The sequence below is a fragment of the Podarcis erhardii genome (genome assembly GCF_964252035.2).
Source record: "Podarcis erhardii genome assembly, chromosome: Z".
NCBI classification, from domain to species: Eukaryota; Metazoa; Chordata; class Lepidosauria; order Squamata; family Lacertidae; genus Podarcis; species Podarcis erhardii.
Window position 1 is genome coordinate 32,813,204 of NC_138504.1, and position 16,812 is coordinate 32,830,015.

At 47.6% G+C, this 16,812-nt stretch overlaps 1 protein-coding gene across 1 annotated transcript in view; it reads right to left on the reverse strand.

Annotated features, from left to right (window-relative positions):
• Positions 1–9,683: 9,683 nt before the first annotated feature.
• Positions 9,684–16,812, reverse strand: part of NOTCH1 (notch receptor 1) — a 99,644-nt gene continuing 92,515 nt past the window's right edge. Inside the window, exons 30-34 of the mRNA XM_081846864.1 lie at positions 16,452–16,617; positions 15,588–15,883; positions 15,052–15,199; positions 14,871–14,968; positions 9,684–14,130 (exon numbers count right to left, since the gene is read on the reverse strand). Of these exons, the coding sequence (XP_081702990.1) occupies positions 12,724–14,130; positions 14,871–14,968; positions 15,052–15,199; positions 15,588–15,883; positions 16,452–16,617 (2,115 nt within the window). The 3' untranslated portion in view covers positions 9,684–12,723. The remainder of the gene's footprint in view (positions 14,131–14,870; positions 14,969–15,051; positions 15,200–15,587; positions 15,884–16,451; positions 16,618–16,812) is intronic.

Genomic DNA, 16,812 nt, shown 5'->3' on the forward strand with positions numbered 1-16,812 from the left:
TTTGCGCTCTCCTCTTTCACCCTCATTAAAAGGTTATTTAATTCCTCATCACTTTCTGCCATCAAGGTTGTCTCATCTGCATATCTGAGGTTGTTGATATTTCTTCTGGCGATCTTAATTCCGGCTAGGGATTCATCCAGCCCAGCCTTTCGCAGGATGAATTCTGCATATAAGTTAAATAAGCAGGGAGACAATATGCAGCCTTGCCGTACTCCTTTCCCAATTTTGAACCAATCAGTTGTTCCATATCCAGTTCTAACTGTAGCTTCTTGTCCCACATAGAGATTTCTCAGGAGACAGATGAGGTGATCAGGCACTCCCATTTTTTAAGAACTTGCCATAGTTTGCTGTGGTCGACACAGTTAAAGGCTTTTGCATAGTCAATGAAGCAGAAGTAGATGTCTTTCTGGAACTATCTTTCTCCATAATCCATCGCATGTTTGCAATTTGGTCTCTGGTTCCTCTGCCCCTTCGAAATCCAGCTTGCACTTCTGGGAGTTCTTGGTCCACATACTGCTTAAGCCTGCCTTGTAGAATTTTAAGCATAACCTTGCTAGCGTGTGAAATGAGTGCAATTGTGCGGTAGTTGGAGCATTCTTTGGCACTTCCCTTCTTTGGGATTGGGATGTAGACTGATCTTCTCCAATCCTCTGGCCACTGCTGAGTTTTCCAAATTTGCTGGCATATTGAGTGTAGCATCTTAACAGCATCATCTTTTAAAATTTTAAATAGTTCAGCTGGAATATCATCACTTCCACTAGCCTTGTTATTAGCAGTGCTTTCTAAGGCCCATTTGACTTCACTCTCCAGGATGTCTGGCTCAAGGTCAGCAACCACACTACCTGGGGTATACGAGACATCCATTTCTTTTTGGTATAGTTCCTCTGTGTATTCTTGCCACCTCTTCTTGATGTCTTCTGCTTCTGTTAGGTCCTTTCCACTTTTGTCTTTTATTATGGAAATCTTTGTACAAAATGTTCCTTTCATAGCTCCAATTTTCTTGAACAGATCTCTGGTTTTTCCCATTCTATTGTTTTCCTCTATTTCTTTGCATTGCTCGTTTAAGAAGGCCTTCTTGTCTCTCCTTGCTATTTTTTGGAAATCTGCATTCAATTTCCTGTATCTTTCACTATCTCCCTCGCGTTTTGCTTGCCTTCTCCCCCCCACCCCCACCCCCACCCCCACCCCACCCCGGTATTTGTAAGGCCTCGTTGGACAGCCACTTTGCTTTCTTGCATTTCCTTTTCATTGGGATTGTTTTAGTTGCTGCCTCTTGTATAGTGTTATGAGCCTCCATCCATAGTTCTTCAGGCACTCTGTCCACCAAATCTAAATCCTTAAACCTGTTCCTCACTTCCACTGTGTATTCATAAGGGATTTGACTTAGATTGTATCTTACCGGCCCAGTGGTTTTTCCTACTTTCTTCAGTTTAAGCTTGAATTTTGCTATAAGAAGCTGATGATCTGAGCCACAGTCAGCTCCAGGTCTTGTTTTTGCTGACTGTATAGAGCTTCTCCATCTTTGGCTGCAGAGAATATAATCAATCTGATTTTGATGTGTCCATCTGGTGATGTCCATGTGTAGAGTCGTCTCTTGGATTGTTGGAAAAGAGTGTTTGTGATGACCAGCTTGTTCTTTTGGCAGAACTCTATTAGCCTTTGCCCTGCTTCGTTTTGAACTCCAAGGCCAAACTTGCCAGTTGTTCCTTTTATCTCTTGATTCCCTACTTTAGCATTCCAATCCCCTATAATGAGAAGAACATCCTTCTTTGGTGTAATTTCTATAAGGTGTTGTAAGTCTTCATAGAAGTGGTCAATTTCAGTTTCTTCAGCACCAGTGGTTGGTGCATAAACTTGGATTACTGTGATGTTAAAAGGTCTGCCTTGGATTCGTATCGAGATCATTCTATCATTTTTGAGATTGCATCCCAGTACAGCTTTTGCCACTCTTTTGTTGACTATGAGGGCCACTCCATTTCATTTACGGGATTCTTGCCCACAGTAGTAGATGTGATGGTCATCTGAACTGAATCCGCCCATTCCCGTCCATTTTAGTTCACTGATGCCCATGATGTCAATATTTATTCTTGCCATCTCATTTTTGACTATATCCAACTTACCAAGGTTCATGGTTCTTACATTCCAGGTTCCTATGCAACATTTTTCTTTACAGCATTGGACTTTCCTTTCGCTTCCAGGCATATCCGCAACTAAGCGTCCTTTCGGCTTTGGCCCAGCCGCTTCATCAGCTCTGAATCTACTTGTACTTGTCCTCTGCTCTTCCTCAGTAGTATGTTGGACGCCTTCCGACCTGAGGGGCTCATCTTCCAGCGTCATAACTTTTATATGCCTGTTGTCTTTGTCCATGGAGTTTTCTTGGCAGGGATACTGGAGTGGCTTGCCGGTTCCTGCTCTAGGTGGATCACGTTTGGTCAAAACTCTCCACTATGACCTGTCCATCTTGGGTGGCCCTGCACGGCATAGCTCATAGCTTCTCTGAGTTATTCAAGCCCCTTCGCCACGGCAAGGCAGTGATCCATGAAGGGGCCTGGCCATACCGTGGCCCAAAAACGTGGTTTTGAAGCACGGATCCTCATGGATCCTCACGCTTTTTGCATTGGGCCAACCCAAACTCACCGGCAAATCACACATCATGTCCAGGGGCACTGTCTGCACAACAAAAAACTCCGATCCACGGCTTCCTGGCCGTACTGTGTCCCAAAAACATGGTTTTGATGCACGGATCCTCATGGATCCTCATGCTTTTTGCATTGGGCCACCCCAAACCCACTGTCAAATGACACATCATAGCCAGGGGCACAGCCTGCACCACAAAATACTAGGATCCATGGCTTCCTGGCTACAACATGGCCCCAAAATGTGGTTTTGAAGCACGGATCGTCATGGATCCTCACGCTTTTTGCATTGGGCCACCCCAAACTCACCGTCAAATCACACATCATGTCCAGGGGCACAGCCTGCACCACAGAAAACAGTGAGTTTGGGTTGGCCCAATGCAAAAAGTGTGACGATCCATGAGGATCCATGCTTCAAAACCACGTTTTTGGGCCATGATATGACCAGGAAGCCCTGGATCCAAGTTTTTTTGTGGTGCAGGCTGTGCCCCTGGGCATGATGTGTGATTTGATGATGAGTTTGGGTTGGCCCAATGCAAAAAGCTTGAGGATCCATGACGACCCATGCTTCAAAACCATGTTTTTGGGCCATGGAGTGGTCAGGAAGCCGTGGATCCAAGTTTTGTGTGATGCAGGCTGTTCTCCTGGACATGATGTGTGATTTGACAGTGAGTTTGGGGTGGCTCATTGCAAAAAGTGTGACAATCCTTGAGGATCCGTGCTTCAAAACCACACTTTTGGGCCATGTAGTTGCCAGGAAGCCATGGATTTTAGGGTTTTTTTGGTGCAGGCTGTGCCCCTGGACATGATGTGTGATTGCATCTCGAGGCCCCAGACCCACCCCCAAAATAAATACACATGGACACTTATATTAGTTTAAGTTTGGGGGCAAATTTTGGCCACAGCTTTATTGAAATACAATCACGTGAGTGGTATTGACTTAGGCATTGACTCCCCACTATAACTGACTCCACCTCTCAGGGTGATCGTCCAATGGGGTAAACCAAACGAGGTTGATGAGGACCAACCTAAGCTCACCCCAGGGTTCCTGTGGTCCTGGCCCCTCAAGTGGACTTCAGACGAGATCCAGGACCCCCAAATTCCTTTAACGGAATACCCAGTTCCTGGAGGGGCAGGTGATGGCTGTACCTCTCCTCCCCACAATCCAACGGATCCAATGCCTAACTGCCACCTTACAAGTTGTGATGATTTGCTAAGAGGTAGGCGAAAACAAAATGGCTAAAGCCAATCTGCCAAATGGAAAAAATTCCCACCCAGCCCCTGTTCCAAAACAGGCGACCCAAACCAAAACAAGGCCAAGCAACTTTACCTAAACTAGGAAGGGTGGGCAGGTGTTCAGCCGTGCAAATGCAAGTGCCCCACTTGCATCACCCTGCTGTTTTTAAAGCCCCTGGGATCACGCCACCTACTGGCTATTGGCTAAAACTTCATGGCATGATCCCAGGGGAATGGCCAGGACTTCCTGCTTCTCCCCCCCCCCCCATTTTAACCCTGTCAGGTGAGCTCTTGGTCCCGAGCGCAACCAGGACCCTCTGCTATGAAGATCCCATTTGACAGTGAGTTTGGGTTGGCCCAATGCAAAAAGCGTGACGATCCATGAGGTACCGTGCTTCAGAACCACATTTTTGGGCCACGGTATGGCCAGGAAGCCGTGCATCCGTGATTTTTGTGGTGCAGGCTGTGCCCATGGCGATGATGTTTGCTCTGATGGTGACTTTGGGCTGATCTAGTGCAAAAATCATGAGGATCCACAAGGATCCATGTTTTTTAACCATGTTTTTGTGCCACTGCAGCCCCACGAAACAGTGGATGCATTATTTTTTTGATGCTGCCTACAGAGTAAGAGGGACGCGAGTGGCACTGTGGGTTAAACCACAGAGCCTAGGACTTGTCGATCAGAAGGTCGGCGGTTCGAATCCCCGCGACGGGGTGAGCTCCCGTTGCTCGGTCCCTGCTCCTGCCAACCTAGCAGTTTGAAAGCACGTCAAAGTGCAAGTAGATAAATAGGTACCGCTCCGGTGGGAAGGTAAACGGTGTTTCTGTGCGCTGCTCTGGTTTGCCAGAAGCGGCTTAGTCATGCTGGCCACATGACTCGGAAGCTGTACGCTGGCTCCCTTGGCCAATAAAGCGAGATGAGCACCGCAACCCCAGAGTGGGTCATGACTAATGCTCAGGGGTCCCTTTACCTTTTTTATAGAGTAAGACATGGTCTACAGTATCATTTTGGTTTTATTTAATTTGAATGAAAAAATCATATGAATTTATGAGAATCTGTTTAAAATCAGCTGTATCCGCCTTTTACCCTTTTCCTTTCCCGGGCATAGGTGGTATTCAGCCCCCTTAAGCAGTGTCTGGGTGGAAATTGCTGAAATGTCATGGCAGCATAGATTTTGGTGATTTTCAGTGAAAACAGCTCAAAAACTCATTGTCTTTTGTTAAGATTAAAAAAAAAAATGCTCAAGAACTTTTCTCTCATTGAAATATGGCAACCCTACTTTTGTGGCACCTGTCTGTCCACTGTGAGGACAGGATGCAGGACTGGATGTATCCCCATCAGTGGTGCCCTGTGAAATGCTAAATAAACATGGTGCCCTTGCCACCTCTCGCACTCTGTTCTGCAGCATTGTTGTGGCATCCCCTGCAGCACTGCAGCTACACTGATCGCACTAACCTAAAATTGCCTGTGACCACACTATTCCTGACCCAGCAGCCAGGTTCTTATTATCAATGACCATAGCTAAACTATGGAACTTGCTCCCACAGAAGGCACCAATAGCCACCAACTTGGATAGGCTTTAAAGGAGGATTGGACAAATCCACAGCAGAAGAAGAGACCACTGCTGGCTAATAGGCATGATGGCTGTTTACTGCCTCCAATATCAGAGGTGGATCGAATAGTTTGCAAAGGTGAGGGGAGTGCTGTTGTGTTTTCAGGATCCCCTTTGGTTGGTTGCTTTGAGACAGGAGGTTGGACTAGATAGGCCCCTGTGTTGAACTGAAGGTGAACTGTTCTGGAAGATTTGCTAATGCCATCTTGGTAGTCAAGATAAGCCCACAATTAATTGGTAGCTGTTGCAGCAATGAGCTCATATATCACTTGCTTTGATATAAGCTAATTGTCTTGCTTTGATGTTACCCTTATCTGTGGGGTTTGGGGTGCTGGGCTCTGAGCCCAGAAAGGGAAGCCATCTGTAAGACTTGAGTTTTTGCCACCTATGCCCTCATCTGGTTAGGTGAAGTGATGGGCAGTCTGGTGATGTATGCTGCTTTGTGGATAAAGAATGTATAGACATTTGCTTGGGTGTAGACAAGCCATCTCCTTGCTGCAGTGTCCGTCCCACATCTGCAAAGGCTAGGAGAACTGGCAGGCTGCTTTGCTGTAAGTCTACACCTTCTCTAGAACTGGCCATTCTGATGTTTTTGACATCCTTCTTTGGTATTCCTGCACCCAACCACTCCCATGACCTATAAAGACGTAAACGGCTCAGGACCACAATACCTCAAGGGCCACCTCTCCCCATATGAACAACTGCAATCACCATCTGAGGCCCTTCATGAGAGGTCAAGAGGGTGACAACATGAGTGCAAGCCATCTCTGTGGTGGCTCTCCGTTTGTGGGATGCTCTCCTGGAAGGCTTCTCTGATGCCTTCATTACATATCTTTAGGCACCAGGCATAAACATTCCTCTTCTCCCAGGAGTCCACCACCTTCTGAGAAAGTCTGTTCCACTATGAAACAGCTATTACAATCATAAAGTTTTTCTTAATGTTTAGCTGGAATCTCCTTTTATGTCATTTGCTTACACAACAGGACTTCCAGAGGGTGTGGGGACTCTCCAGAACAGATTTTGGGGGAACACTTTGGGTGGAGGGCTATAGGAATGAGGAGAGAAAGGTGAAGTCCTTTTATGCAACAAGTCTACTTCCGTGGTGTTGGATTCTACCCCATGATTTGTTGAGCCAGATGGTGAGAAACTAGTCGCAAACAGCTTTTACCATCAGAAAGTTCTTTCTGATGTTAAGTCAGAATCTCCTTTCTTGTAACTTGAAGCCATTGGTTTGGGTTCTACCCTCCAGAACATGAGAAAACAAGCTTACTCCACCTTTCATGTGACAGCCTTTTAGACATTGAAGATGCTATCATATCTCCTCTCAGTGTCCTATTTTCTGGACTAAACATACCCATCTCCCTCAACCATTTCTCGTGAGGCTTGGTTTCCAGACACTTCTTGGTTGCCCTCCTATGCACATGTTCCAGGTTGGCAATATTCATCTTAGATTGTGGTGCCCAGAACTGGATACAGTACTCCAGTTGTAGTTTGATCAAGACAAAATAGAGAAGGACTGTAACTTTCCTGGGTCGTGTTCAGAAAGTGGTGGGGGGGGATGAGTGTTCAGACCCCTGGGCTCTCACTTGTGGGGTGCCTCAGGGTTCTGTCCTCTCCCCCATGCTTTTCAACATTTCACCATTTACATGCAGCCGCTGGGAGAGATCATCAGGAGGTTTGGGCTGGGTGTTCATCAGTATGCGGATGATACCCAGCTCTACCTCTCTTTTAAATCAGAACCAGTGAAGGCGGTGAAGGTCCTGTGTGAGTGTCTGGAGGCGGTTGGAGGATGGATGGCGGCTAACAGATTGAGGTTGAATCCTGACAAGACAGAAGTACTGTTTTTGGGGGACAGGAGGCGGGCAGGTGTGGAGGATTCCCTGGTCCTGAATGGGGTAACTGTGCCCCTGAAGGACCAGGTGCGCAGCCTGGGAGTCATTTTGGACTCACAGCTGTCCATGGAGGCACAGGTCAAATCTGTGTCCAGGGCAGCTGTTTACCAGCTCCATCTGGTACGTAGGCTGAGACCCTATCTGCCTGCGGACTGTCTCGCCAGAGTGGTGCATGCTCTGGTTATCTCCCGCTTGGACTACTGCAATGCGCTCTACGTGGGGCTACCTTTGAAGGTGACCCGGAAACTACAACTAATCCAGAATGCGGCAGGTAGACTGGTGACTGGGGGCGGCCGCCGAGACCATATAACACCGGTCTTGAAAGACCTACATTGGCTCCCAGTACGTTTCCAAGCACAATTCAAAGTGTTGGTGCTGACCTTTAAAGCCCTAAACGGCCTTGGTCCAGTATACCTGAAGGAGCGTCTCCACCCCATCGTTCTGCCCGACACTGAGGTCCAGCACCGGGGGCCTTCTGGCGATTCCCTCACTGTGAGAAGCAAAGCTACAGGGAACCAGGCAGAGGGCCTTCTCGGTAGTGGCGCCCGCCCTGTGGAACGCCCTTCCAGCAGATGTCAAAGCGATAAACAACTACCTGACATTCAGAAGACATCTTAAGGCAGCCCTGTTCAGGGAAGTTTTTAATGTGTGATATTTTACTGTATTTTTGGTTTCTATGGAAACCGCCCAGAATGGCTGGGGAGGCCCAGCCAGATGGGCGGGGTATAAATAATAAATTATTATTATTATTATTATTATTATTATTATTATTATTATTATTATTATTTCCTTGACTGGGCCACTATATTTCTCTTGATGCAGCCTAGAACTGCATTAGCCTTTTTTGCCACTGCATCACACAGCTGACTCATGTTGAGCTTGAGGTCTACCAAGACCCCTAGATCCTTTTCCCATATACTACTGACAAGCTAGGGATCTTATATTTTCTGCCTGCTTATTATTGTATAAACCTATCCAGCTTAATTTCAATGCATCCATCAACTTACTTGGATACACCCTTAAGTAACTTTAAACCTTACCAGACAAAAAGTGATTTGCTGCTTGAGGCAATGTACAGTGGCGCCTCAGAAGTTGAACGGAATCCGTTCCAGAAGTCCGTTTGCCTTCCAAAATGTTTGGAAACCAAGGTGCAGCCAATCGGAAGCCGGGGAAGCCCTGTCAGACGTCCAGGTTCCAAAGAACGTTTGCAAACCAGAACATTCACTTCCAGGTTTGTGGTGTTTGGTCAGAGAAACAGTTCCTTTTGTAGTGATTTGCTGTTTCCCCCCCAGTGGGGATCTGCTGCTGCCTCTCCTTTATTTATAGTGGAAAAGGTCAATAGCAGAGATCTCAGAGTGGCTGAAACATGCAGGCCCCACCTGACAAGGTGGATTTAGCGGCCAGTGCTAAATTTGCAACCTGGCTTCTGTTTTGCAGCAAGGAGGGCTCACCTTTCAGGGTCAGTGCTTAAAAGGGTATTCCTCAAAGGACTCTCATTAAATTGTGGGCGGGGGGGGGGGGAGGAGTTTCCATGGCAAATGCTCTGCATTTTTTTTACATCCTGATAAATGAGTATACCTGTAATATCTAGGCAGGATTTTGCTGAATCAGCAAGATGCAAGACTACTCAAAATTGTTGGCTGCTGGAAGTTAATTTTTACAATGTTTTTTTAAAAAGAAGGAATCACATCCAATGTTGATCCTACTCAGAGTAGACCTAGTGAAATGAATACCTATCCATCTTAATTTCAATGCATCCGCCAACTTACTTGGATATACCCTTAAGTAACTTTAAGCCTTTCCAGACAAAAAGTGTTTTGCTGCTTGAAGCAATGTACAGTGGCACCTTGGAAGTTGGAACGGAATCAGTTCCAGAAGTCCTGTTTCACTTCCAAAATGTTTGGAAACCAAGGTGCGGCTTCTGATTGGCTCCTGCAGCGAATTGGAAGCCACGGAAGCCCCGTCGGACGTCCAGGTTCCAAAGAACGTTCGCAAACCAGAACATTCACTTCCGGGTTTGTGGTGTTCGGGAGCCAAAACGTTTTGAGTCGCAAGGTGTTTGTCAACCAAAGTACGACTGTATTTTCTTATGAAGCTCCATTAAAAATAAAAAACTGTTATAAGAATGTAAAAGAGTATGAGAGTTGGGTCACCTTGTTTAGCACCTTTGTCTTCAACAGTGGCCAACCAGATGCCCCAATGAGAAGCCAACAACCAAAACCTGAGCACAACAGCAGCAATTCCCCCCACCTGTGATTCCCAGCAACAGACGCAGGATTAAGAAGGGAAAAAAACCACATTTCAACTTTAATAGAATTTCTAGATGCCCCGGGGGCATACTTTATTGCAAATCAGTTAACAAAACAAAAACAAAAAACAAAAAAATACATCCTTTTGCAAACTACACATTTTGCTTGAACATTTTTATTATGGAAGGGTGCTTTTTTACCACCCACATCCATCCCATCCCACCCCACCCCCCACACTTAAGAAACTACACTCTAGTTTATAAAACATAAAACAATGAACACCAGAGGGTGTTTAAAAATCACTTTACTTTAGGGATATCCCAATATCAGCACTTTGCCATGCTTCGTAAGAGGTGGGTATTCAAGAGGCTCCCCCACAAGCGGGGTGTGCGTGCGTGCGCGATGCTTGAGTGTGTCAAGTTGAGGTCCAGCTGGACAGAGGACCACTGTAGCACCATAAACGCACAGGATATTGGAATGCCCCCACCCCACCAACTTGGATATGTTAGTACAGTGGTACCTCGGGTTACAGATGCTTCGGGTTACAAACTCCACTAACCAGGAAGGTTAAGCCCAATTAGCGAAAGCACGCCTCAGGTTCAGAACTGTTTCAGCTTAAGAAAGGACCTCTGGAACGAATTAAGTTCTTAACCCGAGGTACCACTGCATAAGGGAAGTGTTTCTGAATCAGGAAGCCCCTGCAAAGTCAATGGCATGAGCGCCAAATGAAATGTGTGTCAGATTGAAGTCTTCAAGGGTGGCTCACTTGGCAAATCCTGCCAGTGAAACTAACTCGTTCTCAAAAGAGTGCTGTGGTCACACAAAGGCCTTGTTCAGTTCAGTGACTCTCTCAGTGAACTTTTTGGTGGATTGGGCTCCTTCTCTTGAGCAATATTTCACCACCTCTAAACCACTTTCACTTTCAACTTAAAACCGTTTTAGATTTTTTAAAACAAAATCCACCCTTTATCTCTCTTTTCTTTAAGTAAAAACAAAACAAAACAAAACAAAACAAAACAAAAAACTTATTTACAGAACATTAGCTTTGCCATAGGCTTATACTATATATTTATATATATAATAATTTTTTATTTTTTTTTACAAAGTCGACCCCCTTCCCCATTCTCCTTATTGCCATAAGAGCAAACATCCAACGTGCCATTCCGGAAGACTTTGCAATCTCTCTCTCTCTCCCTCTGTCTTAAAAACAATGAATTCAGCCCCTTTTTGCTTTCTGGGGGTGTCCTGTGATGACAAGAGTCCAACCCAAGTCGGGCTGTAAAACTCATTTCAAAATCAGGAACACCTAACTGGGGCCTGGCCAGTTTGGCACTGGCATCTCCCAAAGGGCCATCCAAGGCAAATGTTTTGCCAGCCCATCAAGGTCTAGGTATCCCCACCCCCCATGCCCCCCGTCACTGCCCTCCTGCATGTGGGGCGGGGAAGAAAGATTGGGGGGGGGGCAGGTTTGGAACTGCTGGCCTAGATTCTGGCAAGCAGGGTTTAATTTCCACCCAGAGTTCCACTCTCCAGCTCCCAATATTCAAGTGGGGCAGGAACACAGTGAATTCCACTGAGGACTCTACAGATGAAAGGCCACTCACGAGATGAGGGGGTGGGATTTGCAGTTGCTGCAGGGGGCTACACTGGAAGCAACAGGGGCAGGAAGAAGGTTGAAGCGGCACCCTCTCCAAGACATGTCCCTGAGTGCAGCACCTTTTCACTCTCTTCCATAGAAGTGAATGGGTTGCTAGGATCAACCCCTTCTGGGAAAATTACAGCGCTGTGATATTTATAGGTGAGCCTATTGCCATGTGACTAATGGCCTGTGGCTCATACCCTGAGGTCTCTCTACACTGCACAGACACACCAACCCTCTCTCTGGGTAACCCTAACCTATACAGCTTATGTTTTCACACAGACACATACATCTCCTGCCTGTCATGATCAACAGCATTTTGTTAAGTCTTCTCATAGTAAGAAATGTGGTTCTTAAAATGGCAACACCCCCCAAGGTGATGGGTGCTTTAAAAATAGCACGATTGGGACAATTTAGAGAAAAACCACAAAGCTATCCTGGAGTCAAAGTAAAGTTTCTTCCTCTGCACCAAAAGCCTTTTTGAGCACAAGACTTTTTTGGAGAAGGGAAGTTGGAGGGTGGGCCCCGAAGGAAGCATTGGGATTTCATTTATAGCTTAGAACCCGTGATCCTGATTTTTGATCATAGGCAGTATTTCAAATAAATAAAAAAGAAGTAAAGCTTGCTATCATGCAAAAAAGGACAAGCGAGATAAACTATATAATACTGAAACTTTAAAACAGAAATTCATGGCTGCTGTCTCATAATATTCCCCGACTCTATCCACCCTCATACAAGGGAATATTTTAAAGCACTTAACAAAACAAAACAAAACAAAACAAAACAAAACAAAACAAAACAAAACAAAACAAAAAACCAAACAAAACCCAACAAAAACCATCAACAACCACCCTCCCCCCGCAAAAAACCATCAACTTAAGTTTAAATTATAATTTCCCTTCAAATAGGTAAACTTTTGTTGAAAAAATGTGCCCATCCTCCCTATTTTTCCAGAATTAAAAACAAAAACAGGAAAAGAAATATCTTGTTCAATAAATAAATGTCACTATATAATCATGGGTCTTTGCTTACAGCTTTACAAAAGAAAACCTCTCTGCACAAGAACATCCTTGTGGTATAAAAGTTTTTGTTTTTGTTTAAAGAGGATGTCCTAAAAAAAAAAAAAGTAGTAAGCAAGAGAGAGCAAAGCAGGCAATCAAACCCCATTAATAAGATTTTAAAATTTGGACCACAGCAAATGCATCCCACTGAGCTCTCAACAAAACTTATAAATAAAAAAGGCAGTGTTTTCATGTAGTACATAAATAAATACTAACGAAGGAAGAAAAATGTTGAAATTTCCCACTTACATTGTATGTAAAAATACTTTTCTTTTTATATATATATATAAAAAACAGAAACTCAAACCAAAGGTTACTCTGGTTCAACCAAAGAAGCGTCTCCCTCCGAAGGAAACTCTCTGGGGTCGCCTGCCCAAGCGGTTCCCCTCCTCTTGCTCTACTTGAACGCCTCTGGGATGTGCCCCATCTGCGACTGCATGCTGGTGGGCGGGCTTGAGATGCCCTCGGACCAATCTGACAGGTTGGAGTGTGGAGATGAGCTCGACCATTGGTCCGGCGACTCCGGGGAAGGTGTCAAGAACGGGTGGTCTGGCACCTGGAGCTGGTGGCTGGGGGTGTTGTCCAAGGGGGAGGAGTAGCTGTGCTGGGAGGGTGGAGTCAGGAACTGGGTGGTGGTCATGGGCTGAGTGAGGGCAGAGGGCAGGGAGGTGGCCAGGACCTGGGTGTCCTGGGGCAGGATGGTGTGGACTGCCAGAGCCCCGCCATTCACTTGCTGCTGCAAGTCAGGCTGGCCCAGCTCATTCCCTAGGAAGTTTGCACTCCCGGCATTTGGGGCGGCGTTGTGGGTCTGCTGCTGCTGCTGCTGCTGCATGCTTTGCTGCTGGATCTGCTGCAGCTGCTGTGCCTGCAGGAGATGGGGCTGGGCATTGGCTGGCAGGCGGCCGTTGGGCATGGCCTGGTAGTTCATAATCTGGGACAAGGTGGTGGTGGGCAGCCCGTTGTGGAGGGAGGTCAGAAGACCGTGCTGGAGGGCCTGGCCCTGCGGGAGTGCCCCCTGCTGCAGGCCATTCCGCATAGTGTTGTACTGGCCCTGCACCTGAATACCGCTCTGCATCTGACTCAGCCAGCTGCACTGCCCGCTCAGGCCAGGTGCTCCGCTCACGGTGAAATTCATGACAGTGGCGTTGGAGGTGGGCAGGTGGGAGAGCCGCGGGGGCACCGAGTCGAAGGGCTGTTGCATCCGACTGGCACCCAGGCCCAGGTCTTGCTTGCCCACCAGGTTGAGGTGGTTCATGCTCAGGTGGGCATCGGGCATCCCTGGCAGGTGGTTGAGGGGCATGGAGGGCGACAGTTGGAAGGGGGAGGTCATCAAGGGAGGAGATGCCACATCAGACAAGTACCCACGGGGGGACTCTAGGGAGTCGACTGGGGAGAGGACACTGGAGCTGTCCAGCAGGCAGCCTTTGCCCTCCTGCGACTTCTTCCGGCGGGCCTTGAGGTCCTTGGAGGACTCCTTCCCGTTGCAGATCAGTCCCTTGGCGCTAGGCTTCCGCGCCTTTTTGCCCTGCATAGCTGGCTTCAGGCTGCCGATGTAACTGCTAGGCGAGCAGAGGGGCGGGGAGAGGGTAGGTGCCCCCAGGGGCCCGCTGTGCAAAGGGGGGCTGCGCACCAGGTTGTACTCGTCCAGGAGGCGGACGATATCATGGTGCATGCGCTCCTGGGCGATGTCCCGTGGCAGGCGGTCCATGTGGTCTGTGATGTCCCGGTTGGCGAAGTTGTCTAGGAGGACCTTGGCTGTCTCATAGCTCCCTTCTCTGGCCGCCAGGAACAGAGGGGTCTCCTCCTAAGGGCATGGGAGGAAAGGGAAGAAGAAAGCAGACTATTAGAGGCTCTTCTCCAAAATGAACAGGGTTATGCAGCTGAAGTATTATTAGTCATTCCTTACATTTACCAATTTGCTTTACACAATGAAAGGTCTAGCTGCAGCTTAAGAACATAAGAAGAGCTCTGCAGCTGGATCAGGCCAATGGCCTACTTGGTCCAGCATCCTGTCCTCACAGTGGCCAACCAGACACCCCAACTGGAAGCAAAACAGCCCTCTCCCCTTTTGCAGTTTCCAGCAACTTGTATTCAGAAGTGTTGCAGAGCATAGCCATTATGGCCAGTAGTCACTGATAAACTTCTCTTCCATGAACTTAGTCTTGTCCTCTTCTAAAGTCATCTAGGTTGGTGGCCATCCCTGCCTCTTGCGGGAGGGAGTTTTATAGTTTAACTATACGCTGAATGAAGGACTTTCTTTTGCCTATCCTGAATCGTCAAACGGATGCAAGTCAAGTTCAATTAAAGCTAATTCCCTGTTTCCCATCCTAAATTGCAGATAAACGATAAACTTCTCCTTCTGCCCAGGGAAGCCCACAAAATGCCAGGGCACCTCTCTCCTATTTCGCAGCTTATTCCAGCAAAGCTTCTGATCCTGTCATTGAAGATCCTGGGCTTGCTGGTCCTGTCCTTGGCTGGATGGCCAGTAGCTTTGCCTCGCACTGGCCCAGCCCTGCTCCAGGAAGAAGCCCCCTCCCTTCTCACCTTGTTATTCTGCATGTCTTTATTTGCCCCGTTCTTCAACAGCACAACAGCGGCATCAATATTATTCACGGCAGCAGCCCAGTGCAGCGCTGATTTCCCTATGGACACAAAGGCACAAATGTTAAGGCCATGACCATGAGCCCCTCACCCTTCCCCAGAATGATTTGGGAATGCCAGGTACCTAGGTCATCAACCGCATTGACGTCTGCGTGGCAGCTGATGAGGTCTTCCAGCATGCCCTCCACAGCCAAACGGGCAGCCAGAATGAGAGGGGTTGTTCCATCGTGCATGCGAGCATCCAGGTCGGTGGCCCTGTTCCTGATCAGAATCTGTCCCAGGAAAGAGAGACATCTTAGTTATTTGACATCCTGGCAGGGGTAGACTGGGAAGGCAAGAGAGTGAATGTCTGTTCTACAGCCGCTCAGCTGAAAGCCACATGTAGCTAACCAGAAACTCAAAAGTCCCTGCTTTGCATTGCAGGGGGGTTGGATGAAAAAAGAAAAACCTCACTGCGAAGGCAGAATGGTTGCATCTGAGGAACTTAGGCCCAGAATGAGCACAGCTTTTGCACTAGAGTCACAGAATGATAGGAATCATAGAATTTTAGGGTGGAAAGGGACCTCAAGGGTCATCAAGTTCAATCCTCTCCAACAGGGAGGGAGCTACCCAGCCCTCCTGCACCGCTCCCAAGCTCTGGAAGCACTGGACTCGCCTTACCTGGAAGACCCCCTGAGCGTCGGCCGAGACGGCAGCATGGAGTGGCGTCTTCCCCATGTGGTCCTGGATGTTGGCATCGGCACTGGCTTCCAGCAGTCTCTTGGCTGCATCTGAGCGTGAGTAGCGGGCGGCCAGGTGGAGGGCTGTCTCCCCAGTGCGGTCTGTTTGGTTGTGCAAGCTGGCCCCCTGGTAGATGAAGTCTGAAATCACGGCTGGGGCATCCTCCTCCTCCTCACTGTTGCCCATCTCCAGCCCACCTCCGCTGCAGGAGGCGATCATCAGTGGCGTGAATCCATCTGCCAAGGCACAAGTGGAGGGAAATCAGTCAGAAGCGCAATGACAGTGCCTGGATGCACTCCCATGATATCAAAGCACCAGGGCCTGAACTAAGCCTGAAGATTGGTGATCAGGAGCTAAGAACAAGTGTCTTGTTTCTGGACCAGACCAAAGAGGGCCCATTCAGTCCAGCATCCTGTCCTTACAATGACGAACCACATGCCTCTTCTGGGAAACCTGAAAGCAGAACATGAACCACAAGAGCAACTCTCTCCTCCTGCCATTTCCAGCTACTAATATTTGGAATCATTACTGCTTCCAACTATGGAAACAAGAGTATAGCTATCATAGCTAGTAGCTGTCAATGGAGAAAGAGAAGGCTATCAAATTTGTCTGATCCTCTTTTAAAGAGCTGGGCTACTCCAAAGTCCTGTTCCCCTCCCAAAATCCCACCTGGCCTATATGCTGTTTGGTTCTTCCCCTGGGCCAGCTCTAATGCCCTCCCTCCTGGCATTGTCCTCCTTTCCCCTGAAAAAATCACGGCAAGGGAGGAAGAGAGAGGCTTTGACACCCACACACCCTCCTTACCTGGTCCTCGCACGTTGACATCCATACAGTCAGCATCAATTTCCCCTTGCGGTGGGGTGGGTGCCATGGAGGAGATGCGCAGGTCGGCTGCATCCAGGTGCTGTTGTGTCCACTGCCTGTGGTCAGCCTGGTCATTCATGTCCGGCAACATGGCCTGTTCTTCCACCTGGGAAGAGAGGTGATTGAGGTTTTAAAGGATCCTTTTGGACATAAAACTCTACTCTTTCTCGCACATTGTGCTGCTGAGTTGAAAACAAGAGTTATCCCCTCTGCCCCCAACTTCAACAAATATAAAATGAACCCTGCCACTACACAATATGGAAAGCTAAATTCTATTATAAGAATGAGAGTTGTTTAATTT